The sequence below is a fragment of the Chaetura pelagica genome, unplaced genomic scaffold (assembly GCF_000747805.2).
Source record: "Chaetura pelagica isolate M959 unplaced genomic scaffold, ChaPel_1.0 scaffold107, whole genome shotgun sequence".
Classification (NCBI taxonomy): Eukaryota; Metazoa; Chordata; class Aves; order Apodiformes; family Apodidae; genus Chaetura; species Chaetura pelagica.
The window spans coordinates 2,267,276-2,291,452 of record NW_009953979.1 but is presented as its reverse complement, the minus strand read 5'-3'; the positions used below and the strand labels follow the sequence as shown (position 1 = coordinate 2,291,452).

The window sequence follows — 24,177 nt, the reverse complement described above, 5'->3', positions numbered from 1 at the left end:
AGGGAAAGACATTCCTGCCCAAATGCACATTTTTAATATGCAGGCAAGAGACACGGGGAGATGTTAAGCAGAAACAGCCAGGGGACATCTGTCAATTTGCAAAATAGCAAGTCTTGTGAAAAATGAATTGCAAGGATGGGTTTCAAGGGAGAGAAGGAGAGCTCCTTGACATCCACTTGGTTTCCACATGGAGAGGTTTTGGAGAGCATGGAATAGGTTTCACAGAGTAGAAAGGAAGAAATAAAAACAAGGAACAAATAAAAGCAAGGAACAGGCTTGCATATAGGAAGAAACAAAGTTTGTTCAGGGCTCAAACTCACAGAAAATAAATAATTCTGTAGGATTGTGTCTTATGCTTAGAATGACCCTGAGAAACATGATGTTAGCTAGCATAATACAGTGCTGTCAAAATTTGGATAATGTGTTTGGTAGGTTTTATAAGGTGTCCTACTGGTTATTTTCCTACAGGTGTTTGCTTATGATCACTGCTTTTGGTCTATGGATGAATCTGTCAAAGAAAAATATGCAGGTAATATTTACTGTAGCTTTGTGCTTGTTTTCTCCCAAGTGCAAATGATCTAATTAAAATACAGTGTTTGCTAAAGGGCATGGACCATATGGCACAAAGTGCTTTCCCCTGTATGACAGCTTGTTGTCAAAAGAAAAACAAAAATTTTCAATCATTTCTGTTTCTCTTCTCTGAAGATGATAATAGCAATAGGCACTGCTACCTGTTTGCAGCATATGAAATTGAGAAATCCATTAGAATAATTGGTTGCTCGTATTTACATCTTTATTAAAATACTGTCTCAAGTCCATTATTTTAAAAGCATCAAATGTATTTCTTTTCAGGATTTGAGGAACACTGCTAAATGTAATGTCGTTTCACAGTGCTGATCGGAGTTTGGCATCATATTATAACTTAATAATTGAGTATTTAAAAAACCCTAATTTAATACAGGGATATGAGATTTAATGTAGTCTGGTCAGAATGTGTAATGTATTTAATTAAAAAGTTTTCTGTGTATTGTTATGACACATTTTAGCAATTAGTTATGGTAAAATATGAAATATATTTGGACTCATGATCTATTCCTTTCATAGTTGTTCTCTCTTAAAATTGGGAATGAGTTAAGCTTGTTTACATTTGTTTAAAAAAAATCACAAGAAAAATAAAAGATGCATATGCTTCTAGGTTTTAATTTCCCTAATGAATAAGTAATTAATAGTAATTTAGTGAGGAATTGGGAGAAAGGGACACTTTGCAATATAAATTACATAGGAAGGTCAGTGTTTTGTTTCTCAAACTAAGGAGGTGCCTGTGTCACTTATTTTATGGTCTGCTTGTACATACACAGTAAAATTATCTAGTGCTCTACTAATAATTTAAAAATTAATTAAAATCAAGAGGCAGTTTTTAACATGTATGTGTTGAGGATATCTTGGGGTGGTGTTATTCACCAGGGATTAAATTCTGCAGCTGGTAGTAGAATTTCTGCTGATAAAACTCCTGAATATGAACATTAACAGGGTGTTGTTTTGAGCACATACAGGTATATACATCATAATCACAATTACAGTAGCATAAATCCAGAGTACAGCTGCTGGCTGATGGCCTTGCTCTTGTAGAGAGAGCAAATAGGGGATGCTTAATGTTTTTTGGGCAACAACAGCAGGAAAATACTCATTGCTTGTTTTTACATAATTCTTACAGGAGCCAAATCAAGGGGTGTGGGGGGAATCTGTTGCTTTGTTACAATGTTAGCTTGTGTGGTTTATTTCTTAGGTCAAGATGTTGTTTTTAAGTGCCTTGGAGAAAATATTCTTCAGAATGCCTTTGAAGGCTATAATGCTTGCATCTTTGCCTATGGGCAGACTGGTAAGTCCCTTCCAGACGTAAGTAAAAAATACTGTTCATGTAAAAGGTCTTACATTCTGACTGGAGACTCTTTTCATGGCTGTTGAGACGTTGTTTCATGAGAAATGCCTTGCAGTAGATAAGAACTGTTTTTCTCTTTTGTAACATCAGATATGAGATGGACAGGATGAGAAATAGAATTTTGTCTGTTGCTGCTGGCTACCCTTATTTCTCACACCTTAGATTCTAATCTTTGGAATGATCATGATTGTCCTTGAGTTCAGTGCATCACTCATATTTCCTGCTGCAGTAGTTAGAATACTCTTTAATTGCCATTTTAAATATAATATGCAAAAATTAGTGTGTCTGTGCAACTGATTTTTCTCATTATGGCACACAGGTGTGTGTTAGTGGGTTGTCTTCTATGGTGTGACTGCATCTACCTGACAAAGTCTTCCCTGTCAGTTTGAAATGAATTTTTTTGTTTGTCTCTCCTTTAATTAAATAGTCTTTAGCTAAACTGTGTTTTGGTTACTTTGAAAGAAGAAAAAAAACAACGCACAAATATCTTTCCTTGAAATGAAAATTATTTTTTACCTCTCTATTTCCTTTTAAAGTTCTGAACAGCAAGCAACTTTGTTACTCGTCCACTAATCATGGATTCTTTCACACAGGATCTGGAAAATCATATACAATGATGGGTACTGCTGACCAGCCTGGATTGATCCCTAGGCTTTGCAGTGGACTCTTTGAAAGAGCACAGAAAGAGGAAAATGAAGAGCAGAGTTTCAAAGTGGAAGTATCCTACATGGAGATATACAATGAAAAAGTCAGAGATCTTCTTGACCCAAAAGGGTAAGTAGTTTGAGTGTCAACAGCACTGTAATATGTTGTCATAGACACTTCCTTTCCAGTTTGCCTTAATGGATTCCATCTAAGGAATTTGTGTAGGATGGCTTTCACTTCTTCCTGATCTCGGTGTCCTTTAATTTTAAATAAAAATAAAGTAGCAAGACTAAAAGCTTGGAATAAACTCACCCCAATGCTAGCTTTTATGAAGTGAAAAAGTAAGTCTGTGTTGGCATTTTATGTGTAGGCACAAGGTGTTTTTGTTTGCATTGTAGTCCTTGTTCTGTGCTTTATTATAGTATTTGTGATCCATCAATGAGAAACTGACTTCCTGTAAGTGTTGTCTTAAGTCAGTCATGTGCTTATAAATACCTTTTTTTTTTCCAACCAGAAGCCGTCAGTCATTAAAAGTTAGAGAACACAGTGTTTACGGTCCTTACGTAGATGGCCTGTCCAAACTTGCTGTTGCTAGCTACAAGGTAAGGATCAATTTTATGAAAGGCTTGTTTTGACATCCTAAGCACTAGGGCAGTGTCCCCTAAAAAAGACAGAATTATTAAGCTGCTTCTGATTGTCTTGGCATTAACAGGGATTTTAGATCAAGAGAGCTGTAGGACTGTTGTATGGTGGTCACCGGGGAGAACAGGGTTAAGAGCAGAAACTCATCTTCAGCCTGTACTATTCAATGACTCTGGAAATAATTCAACTATTTAATGAAACATCTTTCCTCCCAAACTTGAGATGACTGTATGCTGTATCCATGAGAAAGTATTCTGTGATTAATTACAGAACCAGAATTCAGCAGAGACAGGCTTTCAGTAAAACCTTTTGTCACTTTCTGGCTGTCATGCAGTTGCCTAGTGATTTCGCTTACCAGTAGCACACAGGCACACTGGCTTTATAAGCTATTGGTTGTTTACAAGGCAAATACTTGAGAACATTGCATGAAACTTGCTTGCTGGGTAGTCAGTGTTTATATATGCATTCACAAAATGACCTAATTTCTCAGAAGCTTTAATGTACTGTGAGAGAAATGAGAGAATACGAGATGGAATTCTGTTATCTTAAGCAAACCATGAAAATGGTGCGGTCCTTCCCATTGCAGTCTCTCCAGGTGTTCATCTACCTCTATTTGGGGCTTGCTGTTAAGACAAGATGCACAGCTTGCTTTTCCTCTATGTGTTGCCCAGCAGCTTTCTGTAATACAGCACACAGAGTTGAAGTGGCCTGTGGTGGTCTTTTGTTGGTTGTCTTTTGGGTTTTTTTAGCATCATCCATCTAGAGATGCTTAAATAAAACTTCATCCCAAGACTTCAAAGTTTTAACTATTTCACATCATTGCTGTAAAACACTTAAGCAGGGGAACTGTGTTTTTCTCAAGTATCATAACGTAAAATGTCAGAGGTCTTAATAAGCTCTTATATGTAAGAGGAACATAATGACCTGTTCAGTGTCGTTCTGTTTTATACAACTTTGAGCCTTACGTCAGTATTAGAGATTTCAAGAACACGTGTTTGACAACTGAGGCTGAAATATTACAGTGTTCAAACACAAATTGCACTTTCCTCTCTATTTTCTTTGCTTTTGAGTATTGCTGCATGCAGTAAGGTCCATTGTTTTTGTTGTTAATTTAATATCTTGGGAGAGGTAGTGGGTGAAGATGCGGGCTAATTTAATATCTAGGTAGAGATAGTGGGTGAATATGCGTGTCACAGCATTGTGTAATTTCTGGTCTTTAAAGGGGAGATCACAGTATTTTTTTCTCACATTTTATGAATAAGCAGTGGGAAACAGTAGGAAAATGCCTGCTGTTTTTTATTAAAATGAGATTGTTTCTGTAGATAATTGAGAAGAATGTTATTGTAGATATGCTTATGGCTGTGAAAATTTTATCTAGGACATTGAGTCTTTGATGTCAGAGGGCAACAAATCTCGAACAGTGGCTGCAACCCACATGAATGAGAGAGCAGTCGGTCCCATGCAGTCTTCAAAATTATCCTCACCCACACACTCTATGATGTACAATCAGGGGTAAGTAAAACAGGTTGCAAGGTCCAAATGTTAATCATAGAGTCATATAGCTGTTTATGTTGGAAGGGGACCTTAAAGATCATCTAGTTCCAGCCCCTCTGCCATGGGCCGGGACACCTCCCACTAGAACAGGTTGCTCTAAGCCCCATCCAAACTGGCCTTGAATTTGTTAAGCTTGGATATATTGCTTCCTTGAATGTATTTCATAGACTTACAGAAATGCTGGTTGGAAGGGACCTCAGGAAGTCCTTTGCCACAGTCTCCTGTCCTTGTGCACTATGAGCAGTGGATCAGGTTAGCTATGGCTTTGTCTGGCTATGTCCTTAAAATGTGCACATTTGCCAATGTAGGTTTTTTTTCCATTTTAATAATTTTGTAAGTGAAGTATGTCTTTTGAAATGGAAAGCAAAAATGCAGGCCCTAAGTAGCAGCAAACCTGCTGGAATGTGCAGGAAGGATGTCCTAATCCTAGAATCTAAACAGAAGAAGCACTTAATTTTAAGCAACCATGTTTAGTACATACTTGGAGCAGGCAGTAAGGATGTAAAATGTGTGGATGCAAACCGGAACAACTCCTGAGTGTGTATCTGGTAATCTCCTTCAAGGGTTTTTATTCATGCAAATAGGTATAAATTATCAACTTCATATACAGAAACACTCATTGCAAAAAATGTTACTTTGTACAACATTAATATTATATATTTATATATAGTATATAAGTATATATATGTGTATATATATGTATATATAGTATATATGTTAAATATCTAAAAGACAGTGTGAAAGTATTTTTCTTTAAATTTCCTTATATGTACATATTCCCTGGTGGGGGATGTGAAATATGTTAATGTTAACATTATTTAATCCCTTACAGAAAATAGTAATAAGCCAGAACTGAAATAAATCTCCTATACTAAGAACTCTTTAAACTTTATTGTTTTATTGTGTGCTTGGGTATTTCTTTAAAGTCTTCAAAGCCTTGGAGAAACTTTGAGTATCCAAGGAGCAAATCTAAGTATGAGCCTAAATCTTGAATACAATATAAAGCATAATGAGCATTTGGATTTTTTCCTCCTCAATTCTCAGTCTTCAACAATCTTCTTACCCACACATTTTTTCTTGTTCTTTACTAGTGGTTTTTTTTCCTCCCTTTGCACTTCAAATACGCAGTCATAATATGCTGTACTTCTTCTTTTGCCATGGCTTTTCATTCTGTTTTTGCTGTGGCAAAATATACTTGTATACTTACCATATTTCTGTGTGGTCATGGCCTGGATGCCAGGTGGTAATTCTGCTTCTCTGTCTCTTCCGCATCTTCCAGTGATCCCTGCATGAGCTTCTGGAACAGATTTCTCTGCTTTCCTGTCTTCTGGTCCTTTCAGTCCTGGAAATGACACCTCATTATGGCCTGATGTGTTTTGAGAAGCTTAGAGGAACTTCTTAAAAGCATGTTTATTCTAATTACTCTGTTCATTAAGGGAGACGTAGCACTTTCCAACTGTGATACTGAGATGGTGAAGTCCTAGATGCTGAAGAAGAACATGACATGAGCAAAATGTTCTCAAAGATAGTTAGCTTTTCAACTTCAAATTGATATACAAAATTCAGCATGTTTCAGTGTCATATTGGGTCAAATGGGATAAAAGGATTTATAAGAAAATCTGTGTAACTCACATAGCTTGGATTGCTTTCCAGGAGACTCTTAAGGATCTAGGATGCTTGGCAATTGTAATAATTTTTGTGAATTGTAACATGTTTCTTATCATCTTAATTCAATACTCTGAAAACCAGAGAAGAAGTTTGGTATAAAAGCTGAGATTTTTAGGAGACTGTTCCTCTTCTGAAGGTTTCTGAGCTGTATTGAAGGTATTTGTGCATCTGACTTCACTTAAATCCTCCTGTTTCTGAAGCAGCAGCTAGTAAGTTACCACAGGATACTGTTCAAGTCTCATGACTTTCAAAGGTGTTGCAACAGCTGCAGAGAATCTACATCAAGAAGTGAAGCTTGATTCTTGTTTGAAAATACATCAGACTATGTAACTTCATTTGAGTGTGCTGACAGTAGCTGGTCTCTGGTTCCTTTTGCAGACGTCAGGTGAGAAGGTGGGCAAACTGAGTCTGGTGGACTTGGCAGGTAGTGAGAGGGCAACTAAGACTGGTGCTGCAGGAGACAGGCTGAAAGAAGGAAGCAACATTAACAAGTAAGACTGATAATTTCTTTTCCTTTTTTCGTCATTACAATCACACCTACTAAGTACAGAATACTTGTAAAACAGGATAAAGTCTGTGTAAGCTCTTGTAGTGAGTTTTCTTCTTCCATTCTCTCTACTTCTCTTTCTGACATACAATACTCTCAGATGTTTGAATGAGGGATCTGCCTACTTAAAATGATGGACATTTTTCATTCTGTACCTGTGTTACTGCAACTACCACATAATTGTGTGGTGAGGACATGGCTGTGAAGGCTGAAAAGAAGGACTGAAGCTTCTGTGAGAAGAATGATCAAAACTGTACTACAAACTTTTTCCTCAGAACACATTTTAGAGAGAAACTGACTGTCTAAATACACATTTGACTGATTAATACTTACACTTGTTAATGGCTGCTTGTGTTCTTTGTGCAGATCCCTCACAACACTTGGGCTGGTGATTTCTGCCCTGGCAGATCAGGCTGCTGGCAAGAACAAGAACAAATTTGTTCCTTATCGGGATTCAGTGCTCACTTGGTTACTTAAAGTAAGTATTCTGTCCTTGTTTTTTTAAAGACAAATAAAAGGGAGGAAAAGGGGAGAAGAGTCTCATTCAATGGAAAAAAATGCTGCTCTTTGCCTTATTTTCTGTTTTATGTTAACCATAATTGTCTTTGGAAAATTAGCTAGATGTAAGCCATTAGTGTTTCTACAGACTAAATATGTTCCCTATTTTTTTTGCTGACCTGTAAGGGCCTAAAGAACAAAAGACTTAAGAATTAAAAAATTAACCCCTGTTGTCTTTTATGGGTCAATTTACATACAGCTTCACACACAACCTTGGGGCTATTACTACATACAACTGAATTTTTCATACTGGCATAGTTAGCTTTGAGGATTTTGGTTAATACCTTTTCCTAATTGTCTAACATTCATTAATATACTGTACTTTCTTGCTTTTGTCAGAAGACTTTGTACATTGTATTAATGTAAATGAGCAGTAAATAATTTTCTGTACTGCATGCTATTGGTATTTTGGGTGAAAAATAAAGAGTGTATTGTGATGGCACTTGGATGAAGATCTGTAAGGTCTAAATGGAAAAACAAATTCTTAAATGTGAGTTATATATATGTCAAATTAAAAGGTAAGCTTTTGGGTTTTTTTATTCTTTCCACTCCCTAGATACAATGACCATAAAGCGTGGTAGCCTGATGAAAAAAAAAATCTTGGGAGTGCAAGTTTGATTTTAAGTATAGTCATCATCTGGATTTCTCCTGTTCTCTGAATTAGTGGCAAGCACAAATGTAGCCACTTCTATCTGTAAAAGGCTTGCCTGCTAGGAAAGGTAGCTTGTCTTTCTTTTTATCTTGCCAGGTACAGCTGGAGTGGTCTTGGTTTACTTGCATTTTAAAGCATTACTGAATGAGGTGACATATGCACATGACTTCATTTTAATTTTTGTTACCTGTCATTTTGTTAAAAAAAATTGTCTTTCATCATTTGATTGCCAGGACCCTTTGTAACCCTGTCTCATAGGCTAACTTACTAGGTTTCCCTTTTTTGCTTGTGATCTGTCTTCCTGTTATCAAGGAGCAATGAAGATACTTGTTAGAAATAATTGGGGAAGAAACTGCTTTTTGGCACCACCAGCCTTTTTTTGTCCACTTACTTTTGTAGGTTCTCTGGCTAGATTTTTGTTGTCTTGCACATTCTGCTTTGCTTCCCCAGCCCATCTTACCAATGTTGTTAGATGTTATTCGACTTCGACATCCTTATGTTTTAACCACACTTTGAGAAAGAAAAAGTTACTTGCAGATTATACGCAGGTGTGGAGATTAAAATTTTGTTTTCCTTAAGAAGATTTGAAAAAAAAGTTGGCTTCAATGCTTAAATAAAATGAAATCTCTATTCATGTAACCTCTTGACACCATGAGTCTTCATTTTTCTCAGTGCTGTCTTCTAATGAACCTTTTAGTGTGATTATTGTGAAATGATTTATCTCTTCTACCTGGTGTAAACATCAAGGATACTGGACATAAGAGTACAGTCATAAGTGATCCATAAAAATCAGAATGGCTTAACAGAAAGTGTCTTTGCTTTTCTATAGTAAAATGAAACCTCATTTCAGTGTTCCTTGTGCTAACACTTTTTTAGTGTTTGCTTATATTTTTGCCTCTGTATATTTACACCAAGTTTTTACTTTAAATAAACAAGTGCTTTTTGGCTCTCTGCAAGGATGGGAACAAAACCAGTATGCTGAGTGCTTCAGTTTGCTCCAGTGACGTGTGTGCTTGGGCTCCTGATGTGGCTGCAATGGCTTGAGCAAGTGGAGTGGAAACTTCCCTAACGGATTTCTGGCGTTGTTGTTAGAATTAGTTATGCTGTTCCATTTCTAAACAAATCCCGCAAACAGGCTGAGGTTGCTGTTCAGCACCTGTCTGATGCATTGTGACTATGATGACGATGGCTGCACACAGCACATGCTCATAAATAGAAGTGCACTTTTGTTCTGCCTTCTTTCAAGTAAACCTCTTTGTGTCTTTAACATCCAACTATGTTAAGTGCAAACAAAAGGTTGAGGGCTTTTTGAATTTTTTTACAAACAAGCTCATTGAAGTGAAGCTTTATTTTGGAAGGGGAAAATTTAAACTTTTTTTATAATTAAAGATCAAGGGATGGATTTATCCATTTAAGGAGGCCTGTTTGTAGAAGCCATGAGATGGTGAGCTATCTTTCTCTCCAGCTTTCAACTTTTAATTATGATACCAAGGCAGAGTAGAAGTGTTCTAACACTAGGAATATCTGTCATGCAGGGTCTGTCCACAAATCTGAGAAACCAGCGGAGTTCAAGAGACCTCAAGATCTAACACTTTTTGTTTAATTTTATTGAGGAACTTGAGATGAAGATATCAGGAAAAAAATATTGCAAGAGGACCCTTGAAGAATGTCATTGTATTATGTGTAGGGAGTAAAACAGCTTGTCAGTACTTTAACTTTTTTATTTTATGAAATTTTATTGAAACAAACATCTTGTTTTCCCATTTCATTCAGAAGCCCTGCATGATGACTGATGACTGCTGTAAAAATATAATTTCTGATCTCTAAATTTTAAGTTGCTTTCACAGTTATGTTGGTGCTAGAGGAGACTGGGTAGTTTAGTCTTAGAAATAACTCAACTAATTTATTTCTGCGTTGTATCTGTGATATGCAAGCCCAGCCTTTCCAGAGTATTTTGCAGACCCTGCCTGTCTTTAATAATGAAACTCTGGCTTACTGTTTTTCTACCTTTCTTGCTTAACATTGAAGAAACCAGTGAAATCAGCGCGATAGTTTTATCCATAAAACTTTATCAGGCAGTCTGGCATTGGGCCTGAATAGCTACAGAGCAAAAGGAATTTTACCCAACTTTTAATGGGTGTTCTGTGAATCCCAGTGTATCACTGTAGCAGTGTTCTCAGCAGAGTTGCAATTCAAATAATGAATTAATGCTATTTTGGAGCTAATTAGTGAAAGAGTTTCCCCAAGTGCAAACTAGTAAGGTTTGATTTTGAAGGTGAGCAGTACCCTGACAAACTTCATCTTTTTACACAGAGCATGGATTGTAGTTCCTAATTTTTTAAAACCACTGAAGGAAAGTCCTGGCTTCTGTAGGAACAGAAATCCTCTCAAATGAGTCATGTGCTCTTGTTAGTAATTTTTAAGTTTTCAGTAGATGCTTTGGAAAAACATCTGTGTTACAGAGTGAATCCTCCCAAGCCATGTATGTATTGGAGTAGATGTTGGCTGCTTCTCAGATGAGAAAAAAACCACGCTGGTAGCACTCAGAAGACTGTCCTTTTCACTTGACTTCTCCATATGAATACTCTTACCTGTAGGTGTTAACCATGCTGGTGTGCCTCCTGTGCTGAACGTTATACAAATAAAATTATATTCTCTACCTGAAGAGCTGACAGCCCTTTGGCATGCCCAGAGACAGCAGAGTGCTACCAAACAACATCAGTCTGTGTACTTGATGCTTGTCTGACCACCAAAGCAGCCAGACTGCTGTGAAAATATTTTAGGCATCATGCAGCAAAAAAGAATATTAAGGAAATACTTAATTTTAGTTTTAATGATCCCTAGGATAAGCTAGGTGTGATTCATAATGGGAATGGTTAGACAAGCAGCTAATGTAGTCAGATGGTTCTAATAGCAATGCCTGACCTAGATTTCATGGGTTATTGAAAATGAAAGCTGATAGCATGGTTCATCTTAGAAAGGGATATTGGGTAAAAAACAAATAAAACATAAACAAAACAAACCCAAACAAGCCAAACAAAAACAAACAACAAAAAAGTGTTTGCTGCAAAATTTAAACCAGAACATTTTTTCTTTTAGACTGGCCAAAATTGTAAACCACAATTTTGTGATCAATAAAAAGACTGAATGCTTCCTTCCTTCCCCCACTCCCCCGACATTCCTGCAAGGCAGTGTGTGGTTTCACATCCCTCTCTTCTGTCAACCAAATTCCAAAAGGGTAATTTCTTACATAACTCTGTTTAGATTTGTGAGCTCCGTAAACAGAGGGCCCCATTCTGAAATGTTTATAAGAATGAAACTAGCTATTATTTACGAGGAGATATTGAAGTAATTTAAATTAAGTACTTATTGGAGACATCTTGCTTCCAGTCTTTAAAATAATATATTCTGAATTCATCATGGTCTTTCCTGAGCTGTTTCAGTACTGTCTGAGAAGTCTAATGCTAAAGTGCTTTTATTTCTAGTTTATAAACCTAAGCAGAAAGCATAGACATAAGCCTTTGAAGCTCTTACTAGGCACCAGAAAGCCCCAAAAAGGGACTGTTTTCATTCCTGTTTAAACTAAAACTTACTTTTAATTACATTTCCTAAATGTACCTACAGAAAAACCAAACCAAAACAACAACACCAAAAAAAAACAGGCAAAAAAACCCTGTCCTTGATTTACACAGCTTAAAATACTAATTTTGAACTGAGGACCTCTGACAAAAATGTTTCTGTTATTTCTGCCTCCATCTACTCCCAACCCTGAGGTGTCATTTGCAGCCTAAATTCAGTGCCTGGCTAAACCGAAAGAAACCTTCTGTTTTAATTTTATAACCTCTTTGTAGGATAGCCTTGGTGGTAACAGCAAGACTGCCATGGTAGCAACAGTAAGCCCAGCAGCAGACAACTACGATGAGACTCTCTCCACGCTGAGGTACGCAGACCGGGCCAAGAACATCGTGAATCACGCGGTGGTGAACGAAGACCCCAACGCTCGCATCATTCGGGAGCTCCGTGAGGAGGTGGAGAAGCTGCGAGAGCAGCTCACAAAAGCAGAGGTAGAAATTTTATTCCTGACTAGCCAGTGGGTCTGGCAAAACCCCACTGTTAGGACTTTCTTACCTGGCTCTTAAAAGAAAGCCACAAAGAGTTACTACGTGTGTCTTTTTCTGTACATCAGTCTTGAAACGTGGGTGATAACATGAGATACCAAGTTCTGTTTGCACACCTTGTTGAGCAGTCTTGGTTTTATTGTGATATTGTGATCAAAAGAAAGAGGACATGGAGGCAGGAATAAGGGTGGAGTCTTAAGCTTGTGCAGTTTGTAGGCAGAGCTTGACAGGTATATTTTAAGAATTCAGTGTGGCTGCATTCTGCAAGTTGTGAATTCAGTTAAATAATGCTTGCTTGCATTGCAAGTGTTACATGCGGAGTTTCTACATAGCTACCTCAACAGGATTGTGAAAGGAGCGTGGTCATTTAGACCATGATGAAGGCCAAGAAATAGTGTAATTCTGAGTTCTGTTCTCAAATGTGGCAAAACAATGGTGATGTAATCCGTCTGTTTTGCAATTCAGGAAAATTGTGATTATAGGATTTGCCTCCTGAGGTATGCAGGGAATGCTGGCTGTGACATTAGAAATGACTAGTGAATTTTGAGCTGTTTTCATTTGAGCCAGCTAATATTTTATAGCATCCAATAAATATATATCAGTTTATTTAAGGTATCTCAAATTAAATATCAAAAAATTCCTCTAAAATAGACTTAGCAGTGCCCTGTCAGATGCAGGTACTCCCTATTTCTTTCATTTGTGAGCACTAGTGACAAAATAACGGCAGCTTTCCAAAGTAATGAAGTAGTGTTTCCTAAATATGAAGTAATGAATAGTTCATTTCCCAAGTATTCAAATCCCACCCTAGTTGTCATTTCAGTGGCATTGACAAAGAACGTGGAAAAAATGGTGTAGTTTGCTATGAAGAGGATGCACAGTAAAGGTCAAAAACCACATTAATTGTCTTATACTACTTTCAGATTGTTATATTTTGAAAACTCGTTTCCAAATATAGAGGTTACCAAGTTGTGGTTTTATGTTTTGGTTTTTTTGTATTTCTTTTTCCTTTTGGTGTCAGTATCCTTTTCTCTCCTGAACAGCCCAGACAGAACAGAACTTGACAGTTTACTTCACCCCCTTCCCCAGAAGAATAAGGCTTTATCCTCTTTTCCCCTTTTCTTTTTTGATCTGCACATTTTGATCTTTTCTTGTCAAAATTAATATCACATGTTTTAACTTGTCTGTGCCAAGATCAGTAGCTTGTCCTTCCTAAGCTGGGAATTTAACTGCTTTCAGCAGAGAAGTAGACCTGCTGTGAATCCGGGCCCATATATCTGTTGGTTTTATAAGCATTGTAGGGAGTGAGAGGAATTATCTAGCTCATTTTACAGTTGAAGCATGTGAAATATTGAGTAATTTTGCCCCAGGTCCAAATAAAAAGATAAACAAGACTTAGACCTTGGGAGTAACTGGGCATCATCTTTCTGACCTGCTCTGTAGTATTCAGCACCTTTGCAGTGATTATGTTCTGTCAGTCATAGTAAATCTTTGTTCTGGAGATTGCCTTGGCTTCACTTTCCTTCCTGGATGAAATTCATGTTCATATTTGCCCTGCATTTAGGTATTTGTGATACTCAGCTAGAAAAAAAAACCTACATGGGACACATCAGCTGACAGTTCTTAGACTCTTGTTTCTTGAGGCAGAGGCAACTCCTGTGTGAAAGCAGGATTTTCCACTTCTGGCTCTTGTGGCTTTTCTTGAACAAACTGCATTGTAATGAGGCCACTTTGATTTGGATTCCTGTGAGGAGTTTTGGTTTTGTGGCAAAGGAATTATCTGATGGAGAATGATGCTTGCATTATTTAATTGGTGTTGCATAAATACCTACCAGCCAAAATCATTTTAACCTAGTTAGCAGTAATAAAATAATGACATTAGGAAGTCCACAGGCTTCCTGTTCAAGGTAGCAGAGGAGGAGTATGCCAGTACCAAGACTGGAGGAAGCAAATATACATAGTATAAAAACTTTAATGTCCTTTCAGCTTTTGGAGTGTCTGCTGGGTGAGAGTGAGGGTATCTTCTTGTTCTCGGGTTAGTCATTATGTAAAATGCATACATAGAGGTGAGTAACCAGAACACCTCAGATGCCATGATATTTGTTATAGAAGGAAAAAAAAAAATCACACTCCATTTTTCTGTTGCATTGAGGGGCAAATTAATTTGGCAGAAAATAAATCCCCTTGCATTCCAGCTTATCCTCAGATGTTAGAGGAGCTGGGGGTGGCTGGGCTTAGATTCTGATTGATGCCCAGTTTGGCGTTAATAGTCCAGTCGCACCCGATGCCCACATTGGACTGTCATGATTCCAGATGCACTAGCACTGCACTGTCCATCCAGTGGTGTCCTGGGAGCTCTAATGGCCACACTCAGGAATTTGGTCATGTTCGAGACCTCTCAGGGCCAGATAAGCGGACAGTGTAATTTATTAAAGCAACAGATGCACATACTCTTTTAGATTGCTGGTGATAAGTTCACTGTCTGCAAAGCACATGCAAATTGATCAATACAGCCAGGTTGCATGTGTGGGGTAATAAAGCAACTCTAGAGACATTCCTGAGTTTCCTGGGGATGCACTCAGGATAGCTGAGTGTTTGATACTTACCCAAAGGTGTCCCTGTCAGGGGGAAGAGAGGCTCAGCCCACTGACTGGTCCCAGAGGTCAGGGGCCATCCCTGTGATGGTATCTTCCCTAGCATCCTTCCTCTTTCCAACCATTTTCCACCTAGACGTGGAGCTTGAGTGGCTCTAGTCATAAGGACCTTTATCATGATTGGTGCAAAAGTCTCTTGCTTCATGTTTAAAGGTACAGACTAGAGAAAATTCAGAGCACCTTTGGAGCCAGGTAGCTTTTGGGACAGAAGTGTGTTTTGGTATTATAATGAGATCATAATGAGCAAAGTTCATTCTGAGGACAGTATTTTGTCAAAAGGTGACAGGTTGTTGGCCCAGGGTATCAGACATGCAGCTGATTTGTTCCACAGTACCTTTGAATCCTATTGTTGCCACAGAACGTGGCATTGATGTCTCCACTCTGCTACACCCTCCATGCAGTTTTTCTTAGAGTTAGTTCACCAAGTTCCCCTGATGTTGCCAATATCCCAGGTTGCCTAGGGAATTGCCACGGTACAAATGAATTGCATATTGGCTGCTTTCCACCTTGCTTCAGTGCTGCACCTTTCCTTAAAATGTGAACTTGAGTTTAATTTCTAAGTCACCTCCTGTAATTATTCCACAGGCCATATAAAAATGAGCAATAATGATATTTTGGTGACATGGCAGTTTAGGTGACTGAGATGGTAACTTCCATTTTGAGGGAACGACAGCTGAGACAGTGAAGGCTGACCAGATACAGCAGTATCTCAGAGACAAAATTGTTTTAGATATGAGTCTTTTGGGATACTCAAATTGGTACAGAAAGGAGATTAATTTGCTTTTCAATATCTTTGTGCAAATCTGCCAGTATCATGTAATTGGTTTGCATTGAAGTATATAAACTCCATTTTAGCATCTGTACTGGAAACTAATTAATTTTTTTTATGGATTATGTGTTTTAAAATCCCCTTTAGTCATTGATAAGTATGCCTCGGAAAATGAGTAATGGTATGTTTTCTTTTTTCCCCCATCTGTATAAGGATGATGTGAAAAAAAAAGCAAAGCACACCAAGCTTTCTTGTTTTATTTGCTTTTATTTCTACAGGCTATGAAATCGCCAGAACTAAAGGAACGATTGGAGGAATCAGAAAAGTTGATTCAAGAAATGACTGTAACCTGGGAAGAAAAGTTGAGAAAAACTGAGGAAATAGCACAGGTTTGCTGTTTTCTTTCACCCTCCACTATTTTGATTAAGAATATTTATGTTTCCTATGTCTGTCAGTTCCTAGAGATTTCTGGGTAAGTAGGTCAAGCTTAGTGCCCTTTTGAAAAGCTTCACTTAATTCCTGTGATAGCTGGGTGCCTCCCAGATTACTATTCCAATGACAATAATAAATTGTCACTGTATGCAAGTGGAGAAGTTACTTAAAAAAATAATACTCCACAGATGAGAGGATTACAGGGATTTTCAGTTCTTCAGACAGTGAAATTGTTGTTTGTGTTGAAGGATGGAGTGTTGAGAGTGTTAAATGCAAGGTTATGTACAGAGTCCCTCAATACACAATGCAAAGGGCATTCAGAATATTAAAAAATAGAATTGTTCAGGATCCCTGTGTGTTTTAATATCTCTTACACTGATATTTAGGGCCTCAGAACATAATTGAATATGCTGGTTATGTTGGAAAACAGTGTAGGTCCCCAGGATTATTGCATGACACTTCCAATTCTTACCACACAAATGCTGATGTATGTATTTGCAGTAGGGAGCTTTTGAGGGGAAGGACTATTGAAAGGTGATGAATAGCCTGAAATAAATAAGGAGAAAACAGAGCCTCTGATACAAAGCCAACAGTCAGAATAGACTGTGTTGACTTTAGTTTTAAAGATCCATTGTCAGAAATGCTGCTTGTGACTACGAGGGCTTCCTGGCTTTCAATGCAGATTTGTACCATGGGTTTTCCTCCCTGTATATAAAGGGAGAATAGTAATAATTGTAATTGTAATTTTCTATGTCTGCTTTCATCCTATACAATAGTTTTAGGTGTAGAAACCCTGAGTGTGCAACGGGGTTGAGAAACTGGAGTAATGGGCTCAATGCTACAGAGTTCCTCGATGTTTGCCTATAGCTACATATGTCTTTTCCTCCTTGTTTCTAAATTCTCAGTGTGTTATGTTGTTTTGAAACTGGAAGTTTCATGAGCCTTGCAGCTGTAGAAAAAAATGTGGTTTTTGTTTCAGAGAAGGGGTAAGGACTACTGTTTCTAGCTAGCCTGGTGACAGAGCTACGAGAGGAAGCAGAAAGGTTAAGGACCCTCAGGGAGGCTGAAAAAGAGAGACTGGTAGAGCCATGCTCTGCTCTTCTGGAGGCAGAAACGGGAACAGCTGCCAGAAAAAAAAACCAAGATCAGGGGGACCCTGTATCCTCTCCCTGCCAGGCTGAAGGCAGTAGCTTAAAGGAAGGGAGTGAATGGAGAAAAATCCAGGCTTAGGGCACCAGGCAAACCCCCCTCCTTGCCCACCTCACCTTCCCAGTGCCTTGGTAACACAGGTCTGAGGGTCTGGACGTGGAAGGCCAGTAAATGGATGATGTGAGTGATTGTTCATCCACACCAGAGGAGAAAGCTGAGGTGCTTAACGACTTTTTTGCCTTAGTCTTCACTGGCAAGTGCTCCGGCCACACCGCCCAAGTCATAGAAAGCAAAGTGATGAATGGTGTTCCTCAGGGTTTGAGATTGGGACCAGCACTGTTGAACATCTTTGTTGGTGACACAGACAATGAGATTGAGTGCACCTTCAGCAGGTTGCTGACTACACCAAGCTCTGTGGTGTGATGACACGCTGGAGGGAAGAGATGGCATCCAGAGGGACCTTGACAGGATTGAGAGGTGGGCCACATGAAGTTCAACAAGGCCAAAAGCAACGTCCTGCACATGGGTTAGGGCAATCCCAAGTGCAAATACATGCTGGGGGGGGGAGAATGGATTAGAGCAGCCCTGAGGAGGACCTGGGTGAGTTGGGTGATGACATGCTCAACATGAACAGGCAGTATTCACTGGCAGCTCAGAAAGCCAGTCCTGGGCTGCATCAAAAGAAGCATGACCAATAGGTCAAGGGGTATGATTCTCCCCCTCTACTCTGCTTTCATGAGACCCCACTGGAGTAATTGTGTACTTCTGGGACCCCCACCATGAGAAGGACACGGAGCTATTGAAGTGAGTCCAGAGAAGGCCAGAGAAATCATCCGAGCGCTGGAGCAGCTCTTCTGTGGAGCCAGGCGTTGGGGTTGTTCAGCCTGGAGAAAAGAAGGCTCTGGAGAGATGTTAAAGCACCTTCCAGTACCTGAAGGGGCTACAAGAAAGCTGGGGAGGAGGGACTTCGACAAGGACAGGGAGTGATAGAATGCGGGGGAATGGTTTCAAGCTGCAAAAGAGATTAATATGAGATTTGAGGAAGAAATTATTTGCTGTGAGGGTGGTGAGACACTGGCCCAGGTTGCCCACAGAAGCTGTGTCTGCCCAACCCTGGCAGTGCTCAAGGCCATGTTGGATGGGACTTGGAGCAACCTGGTCTAGTGGGAGGTGTCCCTGCCTATGGCAGGAGGTTTGGAACTAAATGATCTCTAAGGTCCCTTCCAAACCAAACGAGCCTGTGTTTCTACAATTGCAGAGTATAAGGCTGTTGAAGGACCACTTGGAAGCCAGTGGCCATCTTCAGTAGGTTTATGGAGGCCCAAGGTTAAAGGCATTTATATCAGGGCTTGTCAAGTAATTTTATTTTTGGCCAGTATCCACCAATATTTGTCTGTCAAATTGTAGCATGGTAAGTGGGTAGTATGGAGAGATAATTGTAAATCTTTGAGGAAAGGAAGATTCCTCATAAAGAATTATGCCCATCAAAGAGGCAGTTTGTAGAGATGGAGCAGCAATAAGGGTTCAGAACCTTAAAGACTGTGCTAAGAAGCAGTATTTCACATTTTCAGTGAATACTTGACATACTTCTAATGTATCTTGAATGTTTAAGTTAATTAACATTAGTTCTTGAGCAAAAGTTAATAGAAACCGGCTCATTTTATTTAAATTAATCCTGTCAGATTTAATCTGTGGGCCAAATCTTCCTTTGGGAGACATATTCTTTGTCTTTGTAAATAATGAGGAGTTATGTGAACTTCAGAGCCTGCCACTGATGATCAGAAGAGAGATCTTTGGCATCACAATACAGTTTTTCCTCTGTTGTTTTCTCTCTCTCAAACACCCACACGACTTTTTCTTACGAGGACATTATGTTGTGTTTGCAAGTGGGTGGGGAGAGATGGTAGAGAAAATCAGGAGCAGGTTCTACTTGCTATTCTTTGCAATTTTAATCTTGCTTAGACCTGATACAACTCCAATGCTGATCAGAGAATTACAGTGAATAATGTGGCAGAGTAGTTTGTAAATACAAGCAAACTCCTAGGTAAAGGTCAGAACCTTAATAAATGTTCCAGCATTATTCTTACATTATCTCTGCTGATTAATTTTTTTAAAGTTTCGGCGTCGCAGGGGAATTGTTGTATGTCTGTTGTGGGTTTCTACTTACTTGTTTTGCCCTCCCCTGTTTCAGCTTCTTCCTAGGAATTTTGAGAGGCCTCCCATGTTTATTTTTTAGATTTCATATGCTGCTGTGGTTAGTGAGTCTCCTCTCAGTTCCTGTATGATCCTGGGAACAATCCTCAACATTTCTATCTCAGTGGGGTTTTTTTTTGTAGAAGACTCCCTTTTTGTGCTAAAGTCAGAAATGTTTAATGTTTCTCTTTCACTGCTCTAGTCTTCACCCAAACACTTCCCTTTGAAAGATGTACATTTTTGCACAGTAATGCTTTGTTATTGAATTCTATGAAGTCTATTGACAAGAACAAAACACCATCCAAAACACTACTATTCTTGTTCAGTTAGGAAGTGTTATTTGCATCGCTTAAATAGCAGGTTGCCAGTTTTTTGTCATTTTGATTGCTCTGGAATAAAAGATAAACATGGAGCTTGACTTGGCAGGGATTTAACAGAACTTGTTGCTTTTTAGCTCAAAAGAGAAAAAATAAAGGGCTCTAGAGATGTCTTTGTGGTAACATTTTTCTGTGGCAGTGAGGTCATGGAGAAGCTCCTACAGTGCTGCAGTGTCCTGCCCTCAGCTGTGTGCATTTTTCACTGGGAAGATGCAACTGTGTGAGACCGTAACACGTAGCCCTCTGAGACCAGGGGTGAAAGGAGAAAGGGAAATTACAAATATCCTGATCAAAGCTTGATATAACTCAGGATTTTGTGTCCAATCTTTCGCAGAAGAAAGAGTTACCTTTTTCAGAAGTAGCAGCCCATCATTTTGTCTTGTGGCTTTGGCAGATAGGAATGCGTTTCCGAAGGGCTTTACATCCATCAGCTTAATTTTGATGGCTGCTCTCTTGCAGGAGCGTCAGAAACAGTTGGAAAGCCTTGGCATATCTCTCCAGTCTTCAGGAATTAAAGTTGGGGATAATAAGTGCTTCCTGGTTAATTTGAATGCTGATCCAGCGCTCAATGAACTTCTGGTGTACTATCTAAAGGTAAAAAATTATTATTGCCATATATGTATGTATGATGTTTTGTTAAAAGGAAATGGGCCTCCAATGCCATTGGCAACGGTCTATTTAGAGAATTTTATGAACCCTGCATATCTAAAGCATTCTCTGATATTCACTGCTTCATTATAAATAAGGAGTACAGCCTTTTTATTTCAAATTTTACTTTATACAGGGCAAGATTTGGAGATTTAATTTTTTGTTTTGTTTTTGAAAGAAATTTAGAGATGTTGACTTTGAGAAGTCACTTGTTTTGCTTTTTTTTTTCCTTTCTTTCTTTGTCTTGGTTTGTTTTTTTTATTCCCCGTTTCACAGGGTTTTACCCAGAAAAGTTGTTTTATGTAGAGAGTGAGCATATCAGCAATGAGATTGCTTCTCCGTGTGTGATCCAAAATCTGACTACTGTCATCAGTTTATAAAATGCTTTTTTATTCCTCTGCATGCAATGTGCCAGGAGTGAAAATCAAGTTCTGTTCAGCCTTAGCAGTTCTGCTGATGTGCAGTCCCCATTACTGATGTTAAACAAAAACACATGACATGACTTTTGGACTCTACACTGAAACATTTGGGCAGTTTATTCTAGTTTAAGAAACTGTAGGTGTGATCTTGAGTTAGGAGGAGAAGTGAGGCACGGACATTTTTAAGTCACATTTTAGAATACAAGTTGTAAAAAATTTAGCCGTGTGAGAATGTTGGCAGTTTGAGCTTCATTATCAATTATTCTCTCCTCTCCTCGTCAAAGTGTTCTATAATAAATAACTCTCAAAAAAGCCACAAAGTTAGCAGGTGAGCTGGAAGATGGTTTTTGTTTAGTCAATCTTAAGAAATGCTTGATCCTCTTTTATATCAGTCACTGTTGTTCTCTGATAGCCTCGATAAAAGTAAGGGCAAGAAATTTGCAATATAGTATACTAAAAAATGTTAGAAAGGACAAAACAGCTGAGCTGATGTTCTGGGAGAAGAGTTCAATTCTTTTTAGAAGCCTTGCATGTAGGCGTCCAGAGTGTGACTTGAGCTGCTAAATCAGCCATGAAACTGGCAGCTACTGAAGTAGTGCTGACCTTTGTGGCTTCACTGTGAGAATATGACAAGGGTGTGACACTGAAGTCAAAGCCTGCCCAGAAAACAGGCCTTGGCCCATCAGTACCAGCAGAAAAGCCTCAGATAGCACTGTGCTACTTTCTTTTTCTCGAGAAAACCATTTTGCATGGGGTAGGTTTTGTGTGTTTTAGTTAGGTTTTAATTATTATTAATTTTAATAACACACATTTGTTTTCTTGGTTGAGAATTTTGATGTAGGAATCCCTGTGCTTTGAAATTCTTTTGATAAAGTGGCTTACACCTGTTTTGCCTAAAATCCTGAGATTAAACACTCCTGCTCCTCAGAGTAAATATTTTGCCCACATTCTCTTTAACGCTGAACTGCATGTGTACTAGATCTTAAAAGCATTGAAGAACAGTTTGATCTATCTAAACTGTTGTATCTGTTCCTGAAAAATTGCTTAGAGATGCAAAAAAAAAATATGGATGAACTGGGGCATGTGTGGAGTGATCCTTTGTCTGCCAAATCTCTCACCTCACGTACTTCAGGAACTTTGTAAGCTTGTTGGATGATCTAGATGGAACCTGCATAATAGCCATGGATCTAACCACTGTGAACCTGTCTTAATTCATCTTTGAACTCCTTTATACTTTTGGCTTCTATAGCATTCTGAGGCACTGAATTCCACAATTAAATTATAGAAACCTCTTTGGATTTAACTGTTGCCTGTAAACTTTCCTGAGTGCTCCCTACATGTTATTGTAAGACATGGCAAGGATTTGCTTGCAATGCTTCATTCTCTTTTTTCCCTCTGAGGGAAGTATTGAACAGCTGTCAAATTTTGGAACTAGATGACAAGATACATCCAGAAGAAGAACGGCTGAGTTATAACTTCTGCAATCCATTGATAATATCTGAATTACTTTCCCCAGGAGCACACGTTAATAGGCTCAGACAACTCTCAAGATATCCAGCTGTGTGGAATGGGAATTCTTCCTGAACACTGCATTATAGACATCACCCCAGAAGGACAGGTTATGTTAACACCTCAAAAAAATACTAGGTAAAGGAATAAAATACAGCTTCAATTGCGTAATAGTTGTAGTTTTATCTAGTATTTTATTATTAGGGGTGCAAAAAGATAATTAAAAAATAAACTTTTCCAGGTATTCTGAAGTACAAAATTTCTACTTTTGGTATCCTGCTTTTGCATTTTAATTGCCATCTACCCCACTGTCAACTCATATTTTGTTCTAATGAGACTTCTCTTAGTGATGGTGTTTGTAGTCTTAAGTTTCCAAAGAGAGGACAAATAAATTGCATATGCATTCAGCAAGTAGGTACTCACTGATTTGCAGCTGTGTAGATACAACTACCAAAATTTGAATCAATTTTCGAGGAAATGTGTTGATATGCAAAGAGCTGCTGAAGCATTTGTGGCTTTATTTGATTACATAGCAGTACTTGAAAGCAGATGGTATATTCAAATTGATCACAAAATTATGTGCATCGTCAGCATCTCCAATCATGTATTGTTAGATACACAAAATTCAACAATTTCACGTTTACAGCTGATCCTGTTTTGAGCAGGAGATTGGACTGGATGACATTCTGAAATTCCCTTCAAATTTGACTTATCCTGTGATCCTACTTTAAGACTGAATCTGACTCTGAAATAAAAGTAGTTTCTGATTATTCTAGTTAATTATCTTTAAGATATTTATATAGCAAAGGTCTCTGTTTTCTTAATCAAATGTTTCTATTTTCTATCTGTATTTCAAAGTAGTGTGAGAAGTGTTTATTTCCAGTGACATTATCTTTTGTTCAGGCCCCTCATTTTTAAGCTATAATTATACTTCCCAGACATAATTGTTATAATGACTATAAAAAATTACTGAACTCCATAAACTTAAGCAATCCAAAGAAGCTGAGTTTGAGGAATGTGTGAAACAGCACAAGGTAGATCAAATAAGTTTCTTGTGTTTTTTTTTCTTTTTGTAATCCGTAAACCTGTTTTCCTACCTTATCTAGTTTCAATAGGAAAGTAGTACTGGGGAAAAAAGCCTTATGTGGATGCATTTGCTTTAGATTTTTGCCTTTTTACAGGACGTTTGTAAATGGTTCTGCTGTCGTGTGTCCTATCCAGCTACATCATGGCGACAGAATCCTGTGGGGAAACAACCACTTCTTCAGGTACAAAAGATATTAAAGACATTGTAAGCTTTGTTTTATCTTAAGGTATATGGAAAGGTGTCAGTGGAGCAGCCAAGCTGCAGGAGGAGGTGATGTCATTGCCATTTGGATTATAAAGGCAGTGCTGATGACTGACTGCTCTTGAATGCTCAACATTACAGCAGCTGTGCCTGATTTTAATTTCTGAGCACTAGGCTGATTTCTTGTGTTTTCAAGGGACTGCAGCATTGCTGATGAGGCTCTTGCTGCAGTTTTCAGTACTACTATCTCACTGAAGATATTTAATTTTTGTAACTTTAATGTGGTTCAGTACCCTATTAATACTAGGTACTTTCTCTTCCACGGTGAAAGTAATAAACCCAAGCTTTGTCTTGTTGACTTTTGGATTTTATAAGTAAGCTGTTAGATTTTTTACCTGTGTTGTGCAGTGATCTGGGTC

The 24,177-nt window shown here is 38.4% G+C and overlaps 1 protein-coding gene across 1 annotated transcript in view; it reads left to right on the top strand.

The window, feature by feature from the left end:
• Positions 1-24,177, top strand: part of KIF13B (kinesin family member 13B) — a 141,091-nt gene that overhangs the window by 65,917 nt on the left and 50,997 nt on the right. The window contains 13 exon segments of the mRNA XM_010002230.1: positions 469-529; positions 1,787-1,879; positions 2,533-2,713; positions 3,099-3,186; positions 4,605-4,665; positions 4,668-4,738; positions 6,827-6,939; positions 7,362-7,473; positions 12,057-12,269; positions 16,022-16,132; positions 20,354-20,488; positions 22,478-22,608; positions 23,652-23,738. Coding sequence (XP_010000532.1) covers positions 469-529; positions 1,787-1,879; positions 2,533-2,713; positions 3,099-3,186; positions 4,605-4,665; positions 4,668-4,738; positions 6,827-6,939; positions 7,362-7,473; positions 12,057-12,269; positions 16,022-16,132; positions 20,354-20,488; positions 22,478-22,608; positions 23,652-23,738 — 1,457 coding nt within the window.